The sequence below is a fragment of the Myxocyprinus asiaticus genome, chromosome 8 (genome assembly GCF_019703515.2).
Source record: "Myxocyprinus asiaticus isolate MX2 ecotype Aquarium Trade chromosome 8, UBuf_Myxa_2, whole genome shotgun sequence".
NCBI classification, from domain to species: domain Eukaryota; kingdom Metazoa; phylum Chordata; class Actinopteri; order Cypriniformes; family Catostomidae; genus Myxocyprinus; species Myxocyprinus asiaticus.
In genome coordinates this window covers 5493557-5519190 of record NC_059351.1, presented here as the reverse complement: position 1 = coordinate 5519190, position 25634 = coordinate 5493557, and the positions used below count along the sequence as shown (strand labels likewise).

The following is a 25634-nucleotide window of genomic DNA, read 5'->3' as shown; positions in this document are numbered from 1 at the left end:
TGCTGAAGATTAGTGGACAGGCGGTCAATTCATTAACTGATGAGCTGTTTTCTCACAAACGCAGTTTATTCAGCACACTCAAACACCTCATCCATAGACATCTATTAAAAATGGCCTCTGTTCTCCTCGCCAGTGTACAGCCCACTACTTTATGCATTTACAAGGTAGAACGTCTCTGATTTCAGACCAACCGCCCTTGACGTCAATTGTTTGGGTCCATCAAGGCGGCAGCTAAAAAAATAGCCTGAACTAAAAATAATTGTTAAATTTCTGTTCTTATGCCAGTGTTTTGTTTGTAGCGTTCTTGATATTTCACACAATAAATAAAATAAATAAAAATTCAGAATATATCGAGGACTCTGGTGAATTAGTGTGTTTGTTTTAACTGGTAACTGAAGTCTGTTGATGTTTTTGAACGGCGGAGCGGAAATGCGCCTGGCGCCAAAATTCAAGCTTGGCTGGTAGAAGCGAAAGCAGCGCTGAGGTCTATACAGGTTATTTACCACACAGACTTTAGCGGTTTATAGCGTTGTTATTCAATTTCGCTGTTACGGTGTCTGATCAAAATGTACATAAAGTCTATTGTACTAGAGGGCTTTAAGTCCTACGCCGAGAGGACAGAGATTAACGGATTTGATCCGTATTTTAACGCCATCACTGGGCTGAACGGCAGTGGAAAGTCAAATATACTGGACTCTATCTGCTTTCTGCTGGGGATAACTAACCTATCACAGGCCAGTACTACGCAAATATGTAATCTACATGTCTGTCTATCTACAGTGCATCCGGAAAGTATTCACAGCGCTTCACTTTTTCCACATTTTGTTATGTTACAGCCTTATTCCAAAATGGATTAAATTCATTATTTCCCTCAAAATTCTACAAACAATACCCCATAATGACAACGTGAAAGCAATTTGTTTGAAATCTTAGCAAAAAAATAAAAATAAATAAATAAATAAATAAAATCACATGAACATAAGTATTCACAGCCTTTGCTCAATACTTTGTTGAAGCACCTTTGGCACCAATTACAGCCTCAAGTCTTTTTGAGTATGATGCTACAAGCCTGGCACACCTATTTTTGGGCAGTTTCTCCCATTCTTCTTTGCAGGACCTCTCAAGCTCCATCAGGTTGGATGGGGAGCGTTGGTGCACAGACATTTTCAGAGCTCTCCAGAGATGTTCAATCGGGTTCAAGTCTGGGCTCTGGCTGGGCCACTCAAGGACATTCACAGAGATGTCCCGGAGCCACTCCTTTGTTATCTTGGCTGTGTGCTTAGGGTCGTTGTCCTGTTGGAAGATGAACCTTTGCCCCAGTCTGAGGTCCAGAGCGCTCTGGAGCAGGTTTTCATCAAGAATGTCTCTGTACATTGCTGCATTCATCTTTCCCTCGATCCTGACTAGTCTCCCAGTTCCTGCCGCTGAAAAACATCCCCACAGCGTGATGCTGCCACCACCATGCTTCACTGTAGGGATGATATTGGCCAGGTGATGAGCGGTGCCTGGTTTCCTCCAGACGTGACCCTTGCCATTCAGGCCAAAGAGTTCAATCTTTGTTTCTCATGGTCTGGGAGTCCTTCAGGTGCCTTTTGGCAAACTCCAGGCGGGCTGTCATGTGCCTTTTACTGAGGAGTGGCTTCCGTCTGGCCACTCTACCATACAGGCCTGATTGGTGGAGTGCTGCAAAGATGGTTGTTCTTCTGGAAGGTTCTCCTCTCTCCACAGAGAAACGCTGGAGCTCTGTCAGAGTGACCATCGGATTCTTGGTCACCTCCCTGACTAAGGCCCTTCTCCCCAGTTCGCTCAGTTTGGCTGGGCGGCCAGCTCTAGGAAGAGTCCTGGTGGTTCCAAACTTCTTCCGTTTACGGATGATGGAGGCCACTGTGCTCATTGGGACCTTAAATGCTGCAGAAAGTTTTCTGTACCCTTCCCCAGATCTGTGCCTCAATACAATCCTGTCTCAGATGTCTACAGACAATTCCTTGAACTTTATGGCTTGGTTTGTGCTCTGACATGCACCGTTAACTGTGGGACCTTATATAGACAGGTGTGTGCCTTTCCAAATCATGTCCAATCAACTGAATTTACCACAGGTGGACTCCAATCAAGTTGTAGAAACATCTCAAGGATGATCAGTGGAAACAGGATGCACCTGAGCTCAATTTTGAGTGTCATGGCAAAGGCTGTGAATACTTATGTACATGATTTTTTTTGTTTTTTATGTTTAATAAATTTGCAAATATTTCAAACAAACTTCTTTCACATTGTCATTATGGGGTATTGTTTGTAGAATTTTGAGGAAAATAATGAATTTAATCCATTTTGGAATAAGGCTGTAACATAACAAAATGTGGAAAAAGTGAAGCGCTGTGAATGCTTTCCGGATGCACTGTATGTATCTATCTGTCTGTCTATCTATCATGTCTGTCTGTCTGTCTATCTATCTATATCTATCTATCTAGTCTGTCTATCTATCTACATCTGTCTGTTTATCTATCTATCTACGTCTGTCTGTCTATCTATCTATCTATCTATCTACCTGTCTGTCTGTCTATCTATCTACATGTCTGTCTATCTATCTACATGTCTGTCTATCTATCTACATGTCTGTCTATCTATCTACATGTCTGTCTGTCTGTCTATCTATCTACATGTCTGTCTGTCTGTCTATCTATCTACATGTCTCTGTCTGTCTATCTATCTACATGTCTGTCTGTCTATGTATCTGCATGTCTATCTATCTATCTATCTACATGTCTGTCTGTCTATCTATCTACATGTTTGTCTGTCTACCTACATGTCTGTCTGTCTGTCTATCTATCTATCTATCTATCTATCTATCTACATGTCTGTCTATCTATCTATCTACATGTCTGTCTGTCTATCTATCTACATGTCTGTCTGTCTAGTCTAATCTATCTATCTATCTACATGTCTGTCTATCTGTCTATCTACATGTCTATCTATCTACATGTCTGTCTATCTGTCTATCTATTAGAGCCTGACCGATATGGGATTTTTGAGACCGATACCGATTTTAGAAGGGGAAAATTCACCGATTACTGATATGGTGGCTGATATAGGTCATTTTTGAGCTGGAATGAAAACAGACCTTTTCTATGTGGATTGTGCATCCGATTTTGCACAAATATCACTATGCAAAGGTACTCAGAAGGCTGCTTTCTTAAATATTTTTATCAAAGAATATTTGACATTATTATTATACATTGTCAACAAATTCTAGAAATGAACACTGAGAAAATAAAGAATAAATAAAAATACAATAAATAGCTAAATAAACATCAGTACTGTATGTTTAGTATCAGTCAGTTGCTGACCATTTAAATAAAGAATAAATAAAAATACAGTAAATAGCTAAATAAACATCAGTACTGTATGTTTAGTATCAGTCAATTGCTGACCATTAAAATAAAGAATAAATTAAAATAAAATAAATAGCTAAATAAACATCAGTATTACTGTTTAGTATCAGTCAAATGCTGACTATTTTAATACTGCCAGTCAGTTAGGGGCAGGATGTAAAACAAGAAGCATTTACACCTGCCGAATCAAGAGATAAACAGCGGCAGTGGTGTTACACCGTATTCTGCTATACAAGTTCAGGGGAAACTTTCAACGGTGGAAAACCAGACTTTTAAATATTACATTTTATAAATGCAAGGAATGGAATTGTTTGGTTGAAGGGGGTACCAAACTGAATTCTGAACAAAACAGTTTGGTGAATACATCTCTACACATTAGCTTCCACTCAGCTGACAAGATATCAAAGTAGCAACATTGTTAGCTAGTTAGCTATAAGCTTGTTGTCATGGAGAGAAAAAGATGGACCAGCATTGCGTCTCACCAACTAGGTAACAACGTAGCGTGAAATCAACACTCAACAGACACAATCCACCACCGCACCGTTGTCTGCTGAGCTGCAAAAAGATGCTCTGATGCTAACCTTTCAATCTGCTACATTACTGACTGCACTGACAATCTATAGCTGGCGAACATCAAACAGATGTGATAAACATGAGTGACATGGTTGTCAGGGACAGGGTTAACGTTATATTAGTTATAATGAAAAGGGAAAATGATGGGGTCTTTGTTTATTAACTTTCCAGTATGTATTTCACAAACTAGTTTGCAACTTACCGAGAAGACACCACTTAACACTGCAACGATTAACTCCGCCCTGTCTGCAGAGCCACCGTCATCTCTGCTCTGTAAACAGTGGAGTTGGAGCGTGCTCTGCTGGACAAACTACGTTATGACACCAATTCTAAAGCATTGTTTTCGGCATTATATGTTCTGAAAAAAGTTTTCATATCTGCGCATATCGGTAAACATATACGCCAATATATCGGTGAAAGGCTAATATCGGCTGACCGATATATTGGTCGGGCACTACTATCTCTATCTATCTATCTATCTATCTACATGTTTGTCTATCTATCTTTTTACATGTCTGTCTATCTATCTATCTATCTGTCTACATGTCTGTCTGTCTATCTGTCTATCTACCTACCTGTCTGTCTGTCTATCTACCTACCTGTCTGTCTGTCTATCTATCTACCTGTCTGTCTGTCTGTCTGTCTGTCTATCTACCTGTCTGTCTATCTATCTGTCTACATGTCTGTCTATCTATCTGTCTACATGTCTGTCTGTCTGTCTATCTATCTATCTACCTACCTACCTGTCTGTCTGTCTATCTACCTACCTGTCTGTCTATCTATCTATCTATCTATCTACATGTCTGTCTATCTATCTATCTAACTATGTATGTATCTACATGTCTGTCTATCTATGTATCTACATGTCTGTCTGTCCGTCTATCTATCTGTCTACATGTCTGTCTGTCTGTCTATCTATCTATCTATCTATCTGTCTGTCTGTCTATCTACATGTCTGTCTGTCTATGTATCTGCATGTCTGTCTATCTATCTATCTACATTTCTATCTATCTACATGTCTGTCTATCTATGTATCTACATGTCTGTCTGTCTGTCTATCTATCTATCTACATGTCTGTCTGTCTGTTTATCTATCTATCTACCTACCTGTCTGTCTACATGTCTGTCTGTCTATCTATCTATCTATCTATCTATATCTATCTATCTATCTACCTACCTGTCTGTCTATCTATCTGTCTACATGTCTGTCTGTCTGTCTATCTATCTACCTACCTATCTGTCTGTCTACATGTCTGTCTGACTGTCTATCTATCTATCTACCTACCTGTCTGTCTATCTATCTGTCTACATGTCTGTCTATCTATCTACATGTCTGTCTGTCTGTGTATCTGCATGTCTGTCTATCTATCTATCTACATTTCTATCTATCTACATGTCTGTCTCTCTGTCTATCTATATATCTATCTATGTATGTATGTATCTACATGTCTGTCTGTCTATCTATCTACATGTCTGTCTGTCTGTCTGTCTGTCTATCTCTCTATCTGCATGCACACACAGCCATATTTATACAGCTTTTTTATGGGAATTTAAGTTATCTTTTTTAAACCAAAAATAGTAATAAACTTGTCAAACAAGTTATGAAATGAAACTATTAAAGTAAAGAATAGCATCAAACAACAACAGAGACATATAGCTGTAATGAGATGCTGTGTTTTTTTTTTTGTTTGTTTACTTTGCAGGTTCGTGCCACTAATCTCCAAGATCTGGTGTACAAAAATGGCCTGGCAGGGATCACCAAAGCCACAGTGTCCATCACTTTCGACAACTCCAACAAGAAACAGAGTCCACTTGGGTTCGAGACACACGATGAGATTACCATCACACGACAGGTATTCGGCCTGAGATCAGAGTCCATGCCATAAGACATTTCAAAGATGACCAGCATCAAAAATCAAAGAGTGGGTGATAATGTTATTGTTTGTGTCGTTCAGGTTGTCATAGGTGGACGGAACAAGTACCTCATCAATGGTGTGAATGCCAACAACCTGCGAGTCCAAGATTTATTTTGCTCAGTTGGCTTGAATGTTAACAACCCCCATTTTCTAATCATGCAGGTAACCATCACAAAAACACAGTGATCTAAGACTTCTCCAGTTACTGTATGTTCCCTGAAGTTTTTATTTATGTGAACATGTTTGGTCTGTCAGTGAGGCACTAAATGATAGCAGGCAGTATACTCAAAATATAAGGATTCTTTTTGGATTTTTTAGCTAGTTAAAATGTTAGTTCATCCAAAAATTAAAATTCTCTCATCATTTATTCACCCTCATGCCATCCCAGATGTGTATGACTTTCTTTTTCTGCTGAACACAAATAAGATTTTTAGAAGAATATGTCAGCTCTGTTGGTCCATACAATGCAAGTGAATGGTGACCAGAACTTTGGAGGTCCAAAAAGCATATGAAGGCATCAAAAAAGTAATCCGTATGACTCCAGTGGTTAAATCAATGTCTTCAGAAAAGATACACTCATCAACCACTTTATTAGGAACACTATGGTCCTAATAAAGTGCCCAACATGGTCTTCAGCTGTTGAAGCCCATCCGCCTCGAGGTTCAATGTGTTGTGCATTCTGAGATGCTGTTGTGCTCACTACAACAATACAGAGCGGTTATTTGAGTTACCATAGTTTCTGTCAGCTTGAACCAGTCTGGCTATTCTTTGTTGACCTCTCTCATCAACAAAGTGTTTCTGTCTACAGAATTGCCGCTCACTGTATGTTTTTTGTTTTTGACACCATTCAGAGTAAATTCTAGAGACTGTTGTGCATGAAAATCCCAAGAGATCAGCAGTTACAGAAATATTCAAACCAGCCCGTCTGGCACCAACAAGCATGCCATGGTCCAAATCACTGAAATCAAATTTTTTTCTCCATTCTGATGGTTGATGTGAACATTAACTGAAGCTCCTGACCCGTATTTGTGTGATTTTATGCATTGCACTGCTGCCACACGATTGGCTGATTAGATAATCGCATGAATAGGTAGGTGTACAGGTGTTCCTAATAAAGTGCTCAGTGAGTGTATGATAGGTGTGGGTGAAACAGATCAATGAAAAAAAATATATATATATTTTTACTAAAAATCTCCACTTTCATTTTCTTTTGTTTTTAGCGATTTTCATTCTTCATGCATATCACCTCCTACTGGGCAGGGAGGATAATTCATAGTAAAAAAAAAAGGACTTAAATATTGATCTGTTTCTCACCCACACCTATCATATTGCTTCTGAAGATATGGATTTAACCACTGGAGTCTTGTGGATTACTTTTATGCTGCCTTTATGTCCTTTTTGGAGCTTAAAATTTCTGGTCACCATTCACTTGCATTGAATGGACCTACAGAGCTGAGACATTCTTCTAAAAATCTTAATTTGTGTTCTGCTGAAAAAAGAAAGTCATACACATCTGGGATGGCATGAGGGTGAGTAAATGATGAAAGAATTTTCATTTTTGGGTGAACTAACCCTTTAAGCATTTATGTCCGATGTTTACATTCCTAAACACTCTAATTGTGTGTTTATTTCAGGGGAGAATCACCAAAGTCTTAAACATGAAGCCTCCTGAGGTGAGATTGAGATCCTGAGCTGAGTGACACAAACATCCAATGTCTCGGATGCACAGTTTATATTTTGTTTTTTCTTCAGTTAATACTTGACCAGGATTTCCATGGTAATACAAAACATGAAAATATCAGAAAATGCAGGGTTATCTAGGCCTGGAAAAGTCATGGGGGAAAAATCCTTGAACTGTTTCACAGATTGGTCTGAATGGCTTATTAGCGAATCAGTCTGAATTTGAGTTTTAAAAATTCTTATCCAGTAATCACAAACGATTGAAAAGGTAATGGAAAAGTCATAGAAATTCATTGGTCAAAAATTTTCTTCACCCTGTTTGGTATAATTCTTTGCTCTTAACAAGTGTTTGTGTACAGATTCTGGCCATGATTGAGGAGGCGGCAGGTACCCGGATGTACGAGTGCAAGAAGATCAGCGCTCAGAAAACCATTGAGAAGAAAGATGCCAAGCTGAAAGAGATTCAGACCGTACATACTTTTATTTATTAATTTTGTCGTTCATTTTAGGGTTGTCACAATACCAACATTTTGGTAGTTGAACTAATACTACTAGTGAAATTTTATGATTCTCGAAACCAATTTCGACAGCACAGCAAACGTTCTTGAACATACTCTTATGTAAAATTTTAAATATTAATAAAAATATTTACAAATTAAATTAAAGCAATGGCATGTAGCTATCAAGTATTTCTCAATTAAGTAAACATTATTGTTATTAGTTGAAGTTATTCAAGTTAAGAGTCACTAATAAAGAACGAAGAAATGATTTAAGAGCAGTGACTGGTTTTCTCTTATCTTGTCAATATTGTTGCTTGATTAATATTAAAGACATAATAGGCATGTCTATTTGTTTGACTTTCACTGGAAGTCTTAATGCACAGATCAGATTTTTTTTGTTTTTTGTTATGCCTATTTACATTCACTTAAGATATAACTGATTGTTTAAATTAATTCATTGTTAAGACAAGCATTTTGAACAAGAAGTGCATTTGACCATTCACGTAAGGTGCTCTTCACAGCGCATGCGCAAAATATGCATGCAAATGCTCGAAAACAGCCACCTGTCAGTTAGACAGCGCACGGGTACCCAACTGAGTCTGTACCACAGATACTGCATAAAGATGTGTATTGTTATAATGATTATTTTTAATTTTTTATATCGATTTGGTACTGATATACCGGTACTTTTTGACATTCCAAGTTAATTTTATTTAAATATATTAAATTACCAAGCAATTTCATCTCATGTAGTGTGTGTGTGTGTGTGTGTGTGTGTGTGTGTGTGTGTGTGTGTGTGTGTGTGTGTTTAACAGATCCTGGATGAGGAGATCACCCCTGCAATGGAGAAACTGAAGGAGGTTTGTATTATAGCCGACTCAACTCTGCATAAAAGTGCTCACAGTAATTTTTCACTTATGTTGTGCTGGCCGATTTGGCAGATGTCTTGAACTTGTACTGACACCTAGCTGCGTGGATGCAGCAACATGCAAAAGCAATGATCTTTGTTACTGATGACATTGTACAAATGCACAAAGCCAGCCATGACTAATTTAATCTGCGAGCGAAAGTGTCCCATTGTGGGGGGGTTACCCAGAAAAAATGAGTAGAATTCGGCTGGTCATATGATCTCAAAATAGGAGCCACTATGAGGCAGCTCGGCTCCATGTAAAGCTAAGCTGTACTGTATATTATTTTAGACTTACTTGTTATTTAACTACTTGTGACATTTCTTTCACTCATAATCTTTCACATATCCTTTTCTTCTCTCTCCTCAGGAGCGTGCGTCCTATTTGGAGTACCAGAAGCTGATGCGCGAAATCGAGCACTTGAGCCGCCTGTACGTGGCGTACCTGTTCGTGTGCGCAGAAGAGACCAAGCTGAAGTCTGCTGAAGACCTGCAGGTGATGCAAAGCTCAATCGCACAGCTGCAGGAGAACATGAGACAGAACGAGGCCAAAGTGAAAGAACTGAGCGCAGAGATACAGGAGCTGGAGCGCAGGAGGGACAAGGTGAGCCGCCTTTGGGGAGGCTCAGCCTCCTCTCATACTATGAGATGCTGTAGTCTCATGGAGGGTTGCTTTCAGTGTGAGAGCTCACGAGTTAAAACCTTGCTCGGCTGACAATTAAAAATGGCAACTCAAGGTATGCATGTCACAAACTCGGCACATTTGGTTGGGTTGTATTTATTTTAGCAACTAACATTTATGTTGATAATTCTTTAAAGGGACAGTTCACTTAGGGGCCTGGGTAGCTCAGTGGTAAAATACGCTGGCTACCACCCCTGGAGTTCGCTAGTTCGAATCCCAGGGCATGCTGAGTGACTCCAGCCAGGTCTCCTAAGCAACCAAAATTGGCCCGGTTGCTAGGGAGGGTAGATTCACATGGGGTAACCTCCTCGTGGTTGCTATAATGTGGTTTGTTCTCGGTGGGGCGCATGGTGAATTGAGCGTGGTTGCCGCGGTGGATGGCGTGAAGCCTCCACATGCGTTATGTCTCCGTGGCAACGCGCTCAACAAGCCACGTGATAAGATGCGCGGGTTGACTGTCTCAGATGCGGAGGCAACTGGGATTCATCCTCCGCCACCCGGACTGAGGCGAATCATTTACTCAACCCCCAGGCCCTCCCAGATGTGTATGATTTTCTTTCTACTGCGAAACACAAATATTTTCAGAAGAATATTTCAGCTCTTTTGGTCCATACAATGCAAGTCAATAGGGTCCAAAACTTTGAAACTGAAAAAGCACACAAAGGCAGCATAAAAGTAATCCATACAACACCAGTGGTTAAATCCATGTCTTCAGAAGCGTTATGATAGGTGTGGGTGTGAAACAGATCAATATTTAAGTCCTTTTCTAACTATAAACCTATGCTTTCGAACAGCCCTCCTGAGAGCTCTTCTCTCCTAAGAGGACTTTTGTTTTGGCTGATTCGCATTTTTCATGTATATCGCCACCTTCTGGGCTGGGAGGAGAATTTATGGTAAAAATGGACTTAAATATTGTTCTGTTTCTCTCCCACACCTATTATATCGCATCAGAAGACATGGATTAAACCACTGGATTTCTATAGAATACTTTTATGCTGCACTTATGTGCTTTTTGGAGCTTCAAAGTTTTGGACCTTGTCAATTTTCCTCGTATGGACCTACATAGCTGAGATATTCCTCTAAAAATCTTCCTTTGTGTTCAGCATCTGGGATGGCATGAGGGTGAGTAAATAAGTTTAAGAATAAGAATTAATTTTTATTTTTGGGTGAACTATTCCTTTAATCTATTCATTATTCTTACGATTAAGAGGAAAAAATATTATCTTTCAGTGATATATTTTCACCTATGATTAATTGTAAATTGTGGTGACAATCCCCCAAAATAGTTAGAAATCATACATCCTAAAGAGTGAAAAGATAGCTGTCTAGTATAGAAAAAAAATACTGACTTTTGTCATGAAAAAACAAACAGATGCTGTGTTAGATTTGGGCAGAACAGAGATATTTTATGTGATTTGGTATAAATGAAATGCTGCACCATTGTAAATGTGTTGCGGCAGAGTAAGACTAAATAGTTTTCCTGCAATTTTTTATTTTTTTTTTTACAAATTTTTTTATATACAGTATATATATAGCCTACATGTGCAGCCTCTCTGCGGTCTTTAAAAAGTTTGTGTACATGCATTTTTGATGCAGATACTCTGTCATCTTTAAAGTTTAAAAATTGCTTAACAGTTCTGGGTAAAGACAACTTGTTTATAATGGACTGTGGAACCATGAATGAGTGGTGACTTGTGGCTTAGAAATTGGGTTACGCTGGAAAGAGTAACATCTATATGAACTGGTTTGGTGACAGAGTGCTTGTCCAGTGGAGACTGAAGGTCTGAAATAAAGGGTGGTACGGTGGTAATGGACTGGCAAAATAATTTAATTCTTTGTACGGGAAAACATTTTTGCATTTTTTATGATGCAAATTGATACCTGTTAGAAATGTGTGTGGTTGATTGATTGGATATTTGTGTCTCCTGCTCTTGTTGTCCATTAGCATGTCTCATATCTGTGTCTGTCTCTCAGGAGGTCGGAGGAGTGTTGAAGACTCTGGAAGAGACATTGTCTGAAGCGCAGAGAGTGGACACAAAGGCCCAGAGTGCTCTCGACCTGAAGAAGCAAAATCTGAAAGATGAGACCAAGAAAAGAAAAGAGCTTGTCAAAAACATGGAGGAGGTATTACAGAATGAGAGAGAATTATTTTCTCTTTTATTCAAACAAAGAAAACTCTGCCAAGTGCATAGATGTAAAAGTATATGTTAAATTATTCTTTAAATGTTATATTTATTTTAACTAGGATAAAAAGATGATGTCAGCCAAGGAAGTGGAGGTTACGAAGGCAATGGAGCAGCTGAAGGCGGTGCAAGATGAGGGTCAGAAGGATGCTGAAGCGTTGGAGGTGGCCCAACAGCATTTTAAGGCTGTGTCAGCAGGCCTCTCAGCCAATGAGGATGGCGCTGCGGCCACACTTAACGGGCAGATGATGGCCTGTAAGAATGACATGAGTAAAGCTGAAACTGAGGCCAAACAGGTGACTTTTTTTTTTACCTTTAACGACCGCCGACAATTCCAATAATCACAGTAATAGGAGAATGTTTGTCCATTGTATACTGTTCAACTTCGTTCACTGTAAATAGTGTGTTATTGCAATATGTTGGTTGCTGGATGTATTTTTGAGATATTTACTGATGTGTTAACTTGTGATAGGCCCAGATGAAGCTGAAACATGCTCAGCAGGAGCTGAAGACTAAGCAGGCTCAGGTCAAGAAGATGGACAGTGGCTACAAAAAAGACCAGGACACATTTGAGTCTGTGAAAAAATGCACAGAAAAGCTGGAGGCTGAAATAAAGAAACTCAACTATGAAGGTATGTGAGGAACAGACTGTAATTAAAGGAATATTGCAGGTTCAATACAAGTTAAGCTCAGTCAACAGCATTTGAGGCATAGTATTGATGACAACAAAAATTAATTTGGACTTGTCCCTCCTTTTCTTTAAAAAAAAGCAAAAATCTGGGTTACAGTGAGGCACAGTTGCAATGGAAGTGAATGGGGGCCAATTTTTAAACATAAAAATAAAAAGCATAGCAACAAGACATGAACCATATGCATGTAAACATGATTTTAGTGTGATAAAATCACTTACTAACCTTTTCTGTAAAGTTATAGCCAATTTTACAACTTCGTTATCATGACGATATAATGTAATGTCAACAAACCCTAAAACGACTGTAAAAATTACAATTTAAACAACTTTACAGCTCAATAGTACATGAGTTTTAACAAAAGAATTAATGTAAGTGCTCTTATAAAATTATAAGCTTCATATTTCTGCCTTTTAAACCCTCCAAAAATTGGCCCCATTCACTTCCATTGTAAATGCCTCACTGTAACCTCCATTTTTGCTTTTTTTGTAGAAAAGGAGAGACGAGTCAAAATTAATTTTTGTGGTAATCAACATTATGCCACAAATGCTGTAGACTGAGCTTAACTTGTATTGAACCCGGAACATTCCTTGAAGCCGGAATGCATCCTATGCTTTCAAATCTCATTTGCGGTGATGTACAGTTGTGCTCAAAAGTTTGCATACCCTGGCAGAAATTGTGAAATTTTGGCATTGATTTTGAAAATATGACTGATCATGCAAAAAACTTTTATTTAAGGATAGTGATCATATGATGCCATTATTATCACATAGTTGTTTGGCTCCTTTTTAAATCATAATGATAACAGAAATCACCCAAATGGCCCTGATCAAAAGTTTACATACCCTTGAATGTTTGGCCTTGTTACAGACACATAAGGTGACACACACAGGTTTAAATGGCAATTAAAGGTTAATTTCCCACACCTGTGGCTTTTTAAATTGCAATTAGTGTCTGTGTATAAATAGTCAATGAGTTTGTTAGCTCTCACGTGGATGCACTGAGTAGGCTAGATACTGAGCCATGGGGAGCAGAAAGGAACTGTCAAAAGACCTGCGTAACAAGGTAATGGAACTTTATAAAGATGGAAAAGGATATAAAAAGATATCCAATTGACAAGGTCAGGTGGACCGAGAACGATTTCAGCCACAACTGCCAGAAGAATTGTTCGGGATACAAAGAAAAACCCACAGGTAACCTCAGGAGAAATACAGGCTGCTCTGGAAAAAGATGGTGTGGTTGTTTCAAGGAGCACAATACGACGATATTTGAACAAAAATGAGCTGCATAGTCGAGTTGCCAGAAAGAGGCCTTTACTGCGCCAGTGCCACAAAAAAGCCCGGTTACAATATGCCCGACAACACCTTGACACACCTCACAGCTTCTGGCACACTGCAATTTGGAGTGACGAGACCAAAATAGAGCTTTATGGCCACAACCATAAGCACAATGTTTGGAGAGGGGTCAAAAAGTATTGTGCTCCTTGAAACAACCACACCGTCTTTTTCCAGAGCAGCCTGTATTTCACCTTGTGTGTCTGTAACAAGGCCAAACATTCTTGGGTATGTAAACTTTTGATCAGGGCCATTTGGGTGATTTCTGTTATCATTATGATTTAAAAAGGAGCCAAACAACTATGTGATAATAATTGGCTTCATATGATCACTATCCTTAAATAAAAGTTTTTTGCATGATCAGTCATATTTTCAAAATCAATGCCAAAATTTCACAATTTCTGCCAGGGTATGCAAACTTTTGAGCACAACTGTATATTCAAATTGCCACTAAATTCAATGCTTAAATATCAGATTGCTTTTGGTTTAACACATTAGTCTGTGGTGTTAGGGTAAGATTAGTTAGAATGACTTCAAAATGACTTGATTTGTTTGTTTAGATGGACGGGAGGAGGGTCTGATGGAGCAGAAGAGGCAGTTTTCACGTGATGTCAGTCAGCTCAGAGAAACCTACGAGTCTCTCATGGGCCAATTCCCCAACCTGCGCTTTGAATACTCGTGAGAACTCATCAGCTCATTTTATTCACACTCATTCTGTTTGTGTAGTTCATATACTGCTTTCATTTGGCTAAAATGACAACATTGAGTCAAATGGTGCTGTGTGTGGGATTGTAGGGATCCAGAGAGGGGCTGGGACCGCAGTAAGGTGAAGGGTTTGGTGGCAAATCTCTTCAGTGTGACTGATGTGTCTAACGCTACAGCTCTGGAGGTGGTAGCCGGCGGTCGGCTCTATAACGTAGTGGTCGACAACGAGGTGAGACTTCCCTTACGGAACACACTGGTGAAAATAAATCAGATTTATGTTTGATACAATTTCTGACATCCAATGGCAAAATTAAGTTTTGGTTTTTAACTTGCAAGACTCTTGCCAAAACTGTTTGCAGGTGACAGGAAAGAAACTTCTGGAAAAGGGGGAACTAAAACGCAGATACACCATCATTCCTCTGAACAAAATTTCAGCACGTACCCTCAATGACAATGTAGTGCGCATTGCCAAAAAGCTGGTGAGAACCCTGCTGTTTTATTGATTTGATCATTTTTTCTGTTAGAAACATCGATTGTGTGATTTGAGTTGTTTGTTTTGTGTTGCAGGTTGGGACAGATAACGTGCACACAGCTCTGTCATTGGTAGGTTATGAATCAGACCTGAGGAAGGCCATGGAGTATGTTTTTGGCACTACCCTTGTTTGTGATAGTTTGGACAATGCTAAAAAAGTTGCCTTTGACAAGGGTGTGAGCACCAAAACGGTTACGCTTGGAGGAGACGTGTTTGACCCGCAGGGAACATTGACTGGAGGTTTGTGTGTGTTAGCAAATGCAGAAGATGCAGAACCTTCCAAAAGTGTTCAGACCCATCATTAGTTCTCTTATTTTACTAAACTACAGATTAGAGGTTGGCCGATTGTGGACTTTGCCACTACCGATAACAGCATTTGTGGAAAAGGCAGAGAAGGGTTTAATTGGCTGACAGCATTTGTGGCATAATATTGATTACCACAAAAATGTATTTAGACTCGTTCCTTCTTATCTTTAAAAAACAAAATCTAAAATCTGGGTTACAGTGAGGCACTTACAATGGAAGTGAATGGGGGCCAATTTTTGAATGTTAAAATACTAACTTTTTCAAAAGTATAGCCACAAGACATAAACAATATGTGTGTAAACATGATTTTTGTGTGATAAAATCACTTGCAAACCTTTTCTGTGTAAAGTTATTGCCAATTTTACAACTTTGTTGCCATGATGATGTAGTCAACAAACCCTAAAACAACTGTAAAAATTTCCATTTAAACAACTTTACAGCTCAAATAATACATGAGTTTTAACAGAAGAATTAATGTAAGCTCTTTTATAAAATTATAAGCTTCAAATTTCTGCCTTTAAACCCTCCAAACATTCGCCCCATTCACTTCCATTGTAAGTGTCTCACTATAACCTCAATTTTTGCTTTTTTTAAAGAAAAGGAGGGATGATTAAAAATAATTTTTTGTGGTAATCAACATTATGCTACAAATGCTGTCGATTGGGGCCTGGGTAGCTCAGCGAGTATTGACGCTGACTACCGCCCCTGCAGTCGTGAATTCGAATCCAAGGCGTGCTGAGTGACTCCAGCCAGGTCTCTTAAGCAACCAAATTGGCCCGGTTGCTAGGGAGGGTAGAGTCACATGGGGTAACCTCCTCATGGTCACGATTAGTGGTTCTCGCTCTCAATGGGGCGCTTGGTAATTTGTGCATGGATATGAGAGTAGCATGAGCCTCCACATGCTGTGAGTCTTCGCGATGTCATGCACAGCGAGCCACGTGATAAAATGCGAGGACTGACTGTCTCAGAAGCGGAGGCAACTGAGACTTGTCCTCCGCCACCCGGATTGAGGTGAGTAACTGCGCCACCACGAGGACCTACTAAGTAGTGGGAATTGGGCATTCCAAATTGGGGAGAAAAGGGGAGAAAATAAAAAAACAAATGCCGTCGATTGAGCTTAACTTGTATTGAACCTGGAACATTCCTTTAATGTTTAACCAAAATCCCAATAATAAACTGAAAAAAAGAAAGAAAGAAATGGTGCATAACATGCAGCTTTTAACTATAAACATGCCCAAAACACACAAGGGACTATTATTTTGTAATGATGGAGACTTACAAATTGCTCCATTACAATGCTCTATATTTGAGTATTTACTAAATTAAGCTTTTTATAGCCTGTATATTATTATATATTTCACCAGATGAGGTTTAATGAGGAATAAAGTTTATTATTATTCACAGAATATTAAGTTGGAGACACAATGTTCATGCAGACGGTGCACTTTGCATGCCCTCGCTTCAATTTATAACATTTGATTATCTAACCAAAATTACAAAATATGCATTGTCAAGATAAAAACATGGATCAATATTGTCAGATTTAGATACAGCAAATCCCCATGTGATTGTTTTTATTTCACCTCTACAGGCTGTTGTTATACTGCAGAATCAAGCCGTTCTAACTGTAAAATCCTCCAGCAAACTATCGCAACAGATTTATGCTGGAAACCGATAGTTCCAAAAAGCAGCACCAATTAACTGGTAAAACCGATATATCTGTCTGCCTCTACTACAGATCTGACATTATCATTTCAAAGCACTAAAATTTTAAAATACTTCAATCTGACATTGCTTTATTGTTAAGAAATTTTCTGGTGAGTATATAAGGGGGAATCTCATTAAATCACGTCCGAATCATGTTTTATTCCAAAATCAGAAATAAACCCAATATTCAGGACAATATTCCCACCAAATAACTGTAATGTGTCTGGACGTTTAACTTGTGATTTTTATCAGTCAGGCTTTCTAAGCAACCAGTTGGCCCGGTTGCTAGGGTGGGTAGAGTCACACGGGGTAACCTCGTGGTCGCTATAATGTGGTTCTCGCTCTCGGTGGGGGCGTGGTGAGTTGTGCGTGAATACCGCGGAGAATAGCGTGAAGCCTCCACACGGGCTATGTCTCCACGGTAACGTGCTCAACAAACCACGTGATAAGATGCACGGATTGACGGTCTCAGACACGGAGGCAACTGAGATTCGTCCTCCGCCACCCGGATTGAGGCGAGTCACTACGCCACCACGAGGACTTAGAGCACATTGGGAATTGGGGAGAAAAGGGGAGGAAAAAACAGCTTGTGATTTTTATTTTTAATCAGATTTTTTTCAATAATAATTCTCATCACTGTAATGCAGTAATTTTTACTTCATTCAAATATGAATAAATTAAAGGCAGTGCAACAAATATGACCTTGATGTATAAATACTTCAAGATTGGAATAATATATCCGGTATTGCTATTGACCATTGAAAAACCCATATCGGTCAACCACATAAAACAACCTAAATAATGATACCTTAACTGTGGGGCTTTTCTCCAGAAGATAAACATTTTTGGGGATCTGAATACATTTTCAAGGTAAAAAGTGGTGTTAACTGACAAAACATCAAACTAAATTTACTCTGGAGTTATTTGATCAACTGTTTACGGGTGTGTAGGTGCACGGGCTCAGACTGCGTCTGTCCTGTCTAAGCTGGCTGAGGTGAAGGATATTCAGGACAGTCTGAGGGCAAAAGAGGCTGAACTCGCCGCAGTGGAGTCTGAGCTCAGCAGCCTCAAGGGAACAGCTGAGAAGTGAGAATATCTCCAAAATCCTCCCTGACCAATCAAATCAAGGGGAAAAGGTGGAAGGCTAAAGTGTTTGTTGTCCTTTGGCAGATATCGTCAGTTGAAGCAGCAGTTGGACCTGAAGACTGAGGAGGCTCAGATCCTGGAAACCAAACTTCAGCAGAGCTCCTTCCACAAACAACAGGAGGAGCTGGAGAACCTGCGCAAGACCATTGGTACACAAGCACACACTAGAAGAATGAACTATATTACCTATATTAGCCAAAGAAATGTTTCTTAAAGGAATAGTTTACCCGCAAAACTAATGTGACTGTTCAAACCCTAGCACACATAAACAACATATGGTTGGTTTCAGTGTGGTTCTTTAAAATCCAGGTGCTTTGTTTCCATAGAGGAGTGTGAGGAAACACTAGAGAAGTCAAAAGAGATTCAGAGGAAAGCAGAGGAGAAGTACAAAATTCTGGAGAACAAGCTGAAGAACGCAGCGGCTGAGAGAGATAAAGAACTGAAAGCAGCCCAGCAGAAACTCAACCAGGCCAAGAGCAAAGCAGATGCCTTCAACAAGAGACTGAAAGAGAAACAGCAGGTACTGCGTGTTTACTGTGATGCTGAATCAGGGCTTCAGACTGAAAACAGTACGCAGCCACTGGCCTCTTAAATGGAAACATTTAGGCGCAAATGACTTTTTGATTCTGTAAACTGATGACTACAAATTATTCAGAATGGACGACGTGCACTTCAGTTGATTTAGACAGTTGTTCAGGTGTCATCAGTGCTAAATGCAAGATCAAAAATGAATGTTGGATGCATTAGTAACAACACTTTGGATTCAGTGGCCTGAACAAAAACAAACCATATGGGGCCGTTCAGACCAAACACGTTGTTGCACTACAAAAATCTCATGTTTTTTAAAAGTTGAAGTTCTTGACACAAAATCTAAAAGTCATTTGATTTTTCATAGATCGTTGGGGGGGTGGGGGGGAACGATTGAGGCCTGTCGTGATTATCGCAGTTATTTGATCTAACTGCGGTTATTTGAGATAAATGTGATTATTGTGCATTCTAATTCCACTCACATTTTCATGCCCAAATAAGGGCATTTTAAGGGAATAAACTGTATATATGCCATGAACGGCGCTTTTGTGTGTCATTCGGTTAAACTCAGAATCCAAGCGTCACTGAGCCACACCGCCCACAGATGTCAACCAGCTCCTGTCCGGAGGAGCATGTGAAGCGTTCTGATGCGCGCGCAGTCAAACTCCCGCGAAAATATAAAAAACAAGTATAAACTGTGATAGTGAACGCAAAGTGCTCCGGTTTCACTTTAAACAATCGTGTAAAGGCAAATATTCCTGGTTCATACACGCAGTGACAAAGAGAAGGAGACGATGCACGCTTACTCAATTTCTGTGGTGTGATGAAATAATGAAACAAAATCTCAAAGGTTTTGCTTCATGACAAATAAGGGCTCGTGGGTTTAAACAGAGCATTAAAATAATGTGCGAAAATGAAGAAATTAGGAGAGAAATTTTACTATTGCATAATATATTATATAAATATTATAAATTTTTTATAAAAATATATTATGTAAATATGAGTTCAAAAACAACAACGTAGGGGCCTGGGTAGCTCAGCGAGCAAAGACACTGACTACCACCCCTGGAGTCACGAGTTCAAATCCAGGGCGTGCTGAGTGACTCCAGCCAGGTCTCCTAAGCAACCAAATTGGCCCGGTTGCTAGGGAGGGTAGAGTCACATGGGGTAACCTCCTTGTGGTCACCATAATGTGGTTCTCGTTCTCAGTGGGGCACGTGATGAGTTGTGTGTGGATGCCGTTGAGAATAGCTTGATGCCTCCACACGCACTAGGTCTCCGCGGTAATGCACTCAACAAGCGACGTGATAAGATGTGCAGATTGACGGTCTCAGACGTGGAGGCAACTAAGATTCCAGGCCTGGAAAAGTCACGGAAATTTCTATAGAGTGAATTATGTTTTTCTAGTATGGTCGGCTCTAAAATATTTAATCGGCAAGAAATTGCTCTTTGTAAAATTATTTTTAAGAATCCTTATCTGGTAATTACTACTGACAAAGTTTTGAAATTTATGGAAATTAATTGTTTTAGTTTAGCTTTGGCTTTTGAGACACTTTCTCTCTCTGTAGGAGGCAGATGCAGTAGTCTTGGAGTTGGAGGAGCTGAAGCGAGAACAGGCCGGATATGAGCAGCAGATTCAGGCTGTAGATGAAGCCCTCAAAGCCATCCAGGAGCAGATCAACACCATGACTATAGATGCGTCTGCCAATAAGGTACGGAAATAACATCTCAAGTCTTATCACTGTTTCCTTATGAAGATGGCCAGATGGTGAAAATAATCACTTAACCTCTTCAACTGAGGGGAAAAAATTATGATTTTTTATTTTTACACTTTGTGTGTAGGAAGCGGTGCGTGTTGCACAGGAGCAGTTGTCCCAGCAGAAGGAGGTGATTCTGGGACAGGAGAGAGAGATTAAAGGAAAGACTGGGGAAGCTAACCATCTCCGAGAACAAAACAATGACGCCCAGCTGAAAATCAAAGAGCTGGAACACAACATCAACAAACACAAGAAAGACAGTGCTGACGCCACAGCCAAGGTGAACCAACCACTGATCTTTTGTGAGAGGAAGTCAATGAGACCATTGGGGACCAGTATGTGAATAAATATATGTGTATTTAATGTTTGCATGTGTTCAGGTGGCTCGCATGTTAGCTGAGAATGACTGGATCTCCTCTGAGAAGCATCTCTTCGGCCAACCCAACACGGCTTACGACTTCAAGACCAACAACCCCAAAGAGGCTGGACAGAGACTGAAGAGACTCGAGGAGACCAAAGACAAGCTGGAAAGAAATGTCAACCGCAGGGCCATGAACATGCTCAGTGAGGCTGAGGAGAGGGTATGACCTTTGACCTCTTAGTGACACTGTTTTAAGTTGTAAAAGGTGCTATTTGGGGTGGTGCTTAAAGGGATATTTCACCCAAAAATAGAAAATTCTCTCATCATTTGCTCACCCTCATGCCATCCCAGATGTGTATGACTTTCTTTCTTGTGCTGAACACAAAGATTTTTAGAAGAATATTTCAGCTCTGTAGGTCCATTCAGTGCAAGTGAATAGTGACCAGAACTTTGAAGCTCTAAAAAGCTCATAAAGGAAGCATAAATGTAATCAAAATAATCCATTGGTTAAATCCATGTTTTCAGAAGTGATATGATAGGTGTGGGTGAGAAACAGATTAATATTCAAGTCATTTTTTACTATAAATCTCCAATTTCACTTTCACTATCACATAATTCTTTTGTTTTTTTGTCGATACACATTTTTCGTGAATATCGCCACCTACTGGTCGGAGCTGGTCAAAGGTGGAAATTTATAGTAAAAAAAGACTTAAATATTGATCTGTTTCTCACACACACCTGTCATATCACTTCTGAAGACATGGATTTAACCACTGGAGTCTTAGAGTTTGCTTTTATGCTGCCTTTGTGCTTTTTGGAGCTTCAAAGTTCTGGGCACCATTCACTTCCATTGAATGGACCAACAGAGCTGAGATATTCTTCTAAAAATCTTAATTTATGTTCTGCTAAAGAAAGAAAGTCATACACATCTGGGATGGCATGAGGATGAGTAAATAATGAGAGAATTTTCAGTTTTGGGTGAACTTTTCCTTTAATTGACATTATAATATTTTCATAATTCTTAAATTTATATGATTTATTAGTCATTACTTTTTCCCTTTGATTTTAGGGTGAGTTTTGACATGTTTTTGTGCGATTCCCCTAGTTATAGCTCTGATATTTTGATAAAGGGTCATAACTCTCTCTGTCCTCTTTCAGTACAATGACCTTAAGAAGAAGAAGAGAATTGTTGAGAACGATAAAGCAAAAATTCTGGAAACGATTGAGGAGTTGGACCAGAAAAAGAATGAGGCACTCAATGTGGCATGGCAGAAGGTAAAATACCCACTCATCACTTTTAGACAATACTACATTAAGTAAAACTATTAAATAAAAACAAATGACCAAATTCATGACGCATCATGTTCAGTACAATCTATTGTGGTGTTTTAAGGTCAATAAGGATTTTGGCTCTATATTTTCCACTCTGTTGCCTGGGGCAAATGCTCGTCTGGCTCCGCCCGAAGGGTGTGGTGTCCTGGATGGATTGGAGTTTAAAGTGGCTCTAGGGAACACCTGGAAAGAGAACCTGACCGAACTCAGCGGGGGTCAAAGGTCAGCCTTTGCCAATTCTATTGCTAATCGTGCCATATTGCTTGTTGAATCAATCGCCATTTAGGTTATGGCTCTCCAGGTCAACATTTATACCCACAGATCCATTAGCGCATCAGATCTTGCGCCAGCACTCTGTATATTTCCCAATTCGTATATTGCTCTTTGTGCCCATTATGATGCCTGATGTATTTTTGTGTTTCAGGTCTCTGGTGGCTCTCTCTCTGATTTTGGCCATGCTGCTGTTTAAACCTGCTCCCATTTACATCCTGGATGAAGTGGATGCTGCTCTGGATCTCTCACACACGCAAAACATTGGACAGATGCTGCGCACACACTTTACACACTCACAGGTAAAACACACACTGATGTTCCTGGAGTGTTGACCACTATAATGGTACTGAAAAAGAAAAATTAGTTGTACATACAGTAAGTTGTCCAATGCCTAGCAATACGTAGAGCTTTAACCAGGATTATTAGCGTTTTGTTTGTTTTTTTCTTCCCCAATTTGGAATGCCCAATTCCCAATGCGCTCTAAGTCCTCGTGGTGGCGTAGTGACTCGCCTCAATCTGGGTGGCGGAGGACGAATCTCAGTTGCCTCCACGTCTGAGACCGTCAATCTGCACATCTTATCACGTAGCTTGTTGAGCGCGTTACCGCGGAGACCTAGTGCGTGTGGAGGCTTCACGCTATTCTCTGCGGCATCCACGCACAACTCACCACCGCCCCACCGAGAGCGAGAACCACATTATAGCGACCATGAGGAGGTTACCCCATGTGACTCTACCTTCCCTAGCAACCGGGCCAATTTGGTTGCTTAGGAGACCTGGCTGGAGTCACTTAGCACGCCCTGGATTCGAACTTGCGACTCCAGGTGTGGTAGTCAGTGTCTTTACTTGCTGAGCTACCCAGGCCCCCGAACTTACTATCTGATACTAAAATTAGTTTGTGGTCATTTTTATTTTATTTTAATTACCAGTACTCTTGGAATCATGAAAATTAATTTTAGTTTGTTTTTACGATATATTTTGTATGTTTTCATTATAGTTTTGTTTATTGTAACGCTAAATGTAACATCGCTGTATTTAATCAAAATGGCAATTGAATGTCATTTTTACTTTGCAGTTTGTGGTGGTGTCTCTGAAAGATGGAATGTTCACCAACGCAAACGTGCTCTTCAAGACCAAGTTTGTGGACGGCGTATCCACTGTGACACGCACAGCTCAAACACATGAGGGAAAAGTATTGGCCCAACGCACTCACGATAAAGCCAAGGACAAACGCCAGCGACAGATGCTGGCCAGCTAGACGCACACTTTCTGTTTTACTTACAAATTTGAAGCCTGTTATACTAAAGCTTTTATTACTGTCAGTAATCAGTTGATGTATCAGCTGAAATGAAAAGGTGTATTTAAAATTGGCAGGGCTAACACACTCACTTTGTGCATCTAATACCTGTCAAACAGCTCTGTAAGTCACTTTTTCCCATTATTTTAAAACACTTAATCCTATTGTTTCGTGTCTCTCTCTCAGTCTGTGTACATTGTATTTCAGTGTATTTGTTTGTTGGATGTCTGAAAGACCTTTTTTTTTTTTAACTGATGCTGGCTATTTTATTTGTATAAATAAAAACTTTGTCAAGGTAGTGATTTAAAAAACCATCATGCCCAATGTACGTAAGTAATTTATGAGAACTGAGTACGAAGGTGCTATTTTTTTCCATTTAATATTTTGCCAATAAATATTTGACATTTCTATATTAGATAGTGGATGTCATGGGATATTATAAATGTCTAACCTACACTCATATGTTACCTTCTACCTACAGGGTTCACACAGTCATGGAAAACCTTGAAATATCAGTGAATTGACTGACAACCAAAAAATTATGATTTTCAGCCTGGAAAAAGAAATGTAAATTTCTTAATCAGGTAAATATTTGTAGTTATATGGACCTCTTGATTGTTCAGCCACATGAGGAACATTTTAAACTCCATTTCCTCTGAATCTAAGTATTGAAAATTTGGACTCGCCGCTCATTTATAACTATTAATTCTTCTGTTAAAACTCGTATTATTTGAGCTGTAAAATTGTTTAAATTGTCATTTTAGGGTTGGTTTACATTACATCGTCATGGCAACAAAGTTGTAAACGTAGCTATAACTTTACACAGAAAAGGTTAGTAAGTGGTTTTATCACACATATTGTTTACTTCTTGTATCTTTACTTTTGAAAAAGTGAGTTTAATGCTCAAATTGGCCCCCATTCACTTCCATTGTAAATGCCTCACTGTCACCTCAATTTTTGTTTTGTTTTTTAAAAGGAGAGACGAGTCAAAATTATTTTTTGTGGTAATCAACATTATGCCACAAATGCTGTCGATTGAGCTTAACTTTTACTGAACCCGGAATATTCCTTTAAGTACATTTTTTGCATATTTGTACTTCACTTGAGTAAAAATATTTATGATGACTTTCACTTTTACTTTTATTCTGCTAAATATTACACATATGAAAAGTTCTCCTGGAAAAGTGGGAGACTAGAATGAATATTTAGGCATATAACTTAATATTTCACAATGTTATTAATGTCTATAAAAGCTAAAAAATGTAGTGGAGATAACACGTTCGAGGTTCTGGGTGAATTTGATTTAGATTCTCAAATCGATTTACAAAATGAATCGTTCAGATTGCTTTTGAACCAATTTTACAGATTCAAAAGAATCCAATTAATCAAAAGATTCGAATCAAACGATGCATTCGGGAATAATAGTAGAGAGAATGATTTATTTCAGCTTTTATTTCTTTCATCACATTCCCAGTGGGTCAGAAGTTTACGTACACTTTGTTAGTATTTGGGAGCATTGCCTTTCAATTGTTTAACTTGGTTCATATGTTTTGGGTATCCTTCCACAAGCTTCTCACAAGAAGTTGCTGGAATTTTGGCCCATTCCTCCAGACAGAACTGGTGTAACTGAGTCAGGTTTGTAGGCCTCCTTGCTCGCACACGCTTTTTCAGTTCTGCCCACAAATCGTCTATCGGACTGAGGTCAGGGCTTTGTGATGGCCACTCCAATACCTTGACTTTGTTGTCCTTAAGCCATTTTGCCACAACTCTGGAGGTATGCTTGTGGTCTTTGTCCATTTGGAAGACCCATTTGTGACCGAGCATTAACTTCATGGCTGATGTT

The 25634-nt window shown here is 39.4% G+C and overlaps 1 protein-coding gene across 1 annotated transcript; it reads left to right on the top strand.

Moving 5' to 3' along the window:
* The first annotated feature begins 437 nt into the window (after positions 1-437).
* Positions 438-24105, top strand: LOC127445008 (structural maintenance of chromosomes protein 2-like). Its single transcript, XM_051704717.1, has 24 exons — positions 438-734; positions 5663-5812; positions 5915-6037; positions 7510-7548; positions 7915-8025; positions 8871-8915; positions 9333-9566; positions 11619-11768; positions 11890-12123; positions 12300-12459; positions 14411-14528; positions 14646-14784; positions 14915-15034; positions 15123-15327; positions 18051-18186; positions 18271-18395; positions 18573-18766; positions 20343-20486; positions 20617-20811; positions 20912-21112; positions 22051-22167; positions 22286-22446; positions 22649-22796; positions 23570-24105. The coding sequence occupies exons 1-24, from the start codon at positions 567-569 to the stop codon at positions 23750-23752; spliced, it is 3600 nt and encodes a 1199-aa protein (XP_051560677.1). The 5' UTR covers positions 438-566; the 3' UTR covers positions 23753-24105.
* Positions 24106-25634: the final 1529 nt, after the last annotated feature.

What these genes read in the sequence shown, in the direction of transcription:
- LOC127445008 (XM_051704717.1), top strand. Translation starts at nt 567, where the DNA reads ATGTACATAAAGTCTATTGTACTAGAGGGCTTTAAGTCCTACGCCGAG. An exon ending in AGCTGAAAGAGATTCAGACC is followed by an intron (nt 8,026 to 8,870) that starts GTACATACTTTT and finishes TGTGTTTAACAG; the next exon opens with ATCCTGGATGAGGAGATCAC. An exon ending in GACTGAAAGAGAAACAGCAG is followed by an intron (nt 18,767 to 20,342) that starts GTACTGCGTGTT and finishes CTCTCTCTGTAG; the next exon opens with GAGGCAGATGCAGTAGTCTT.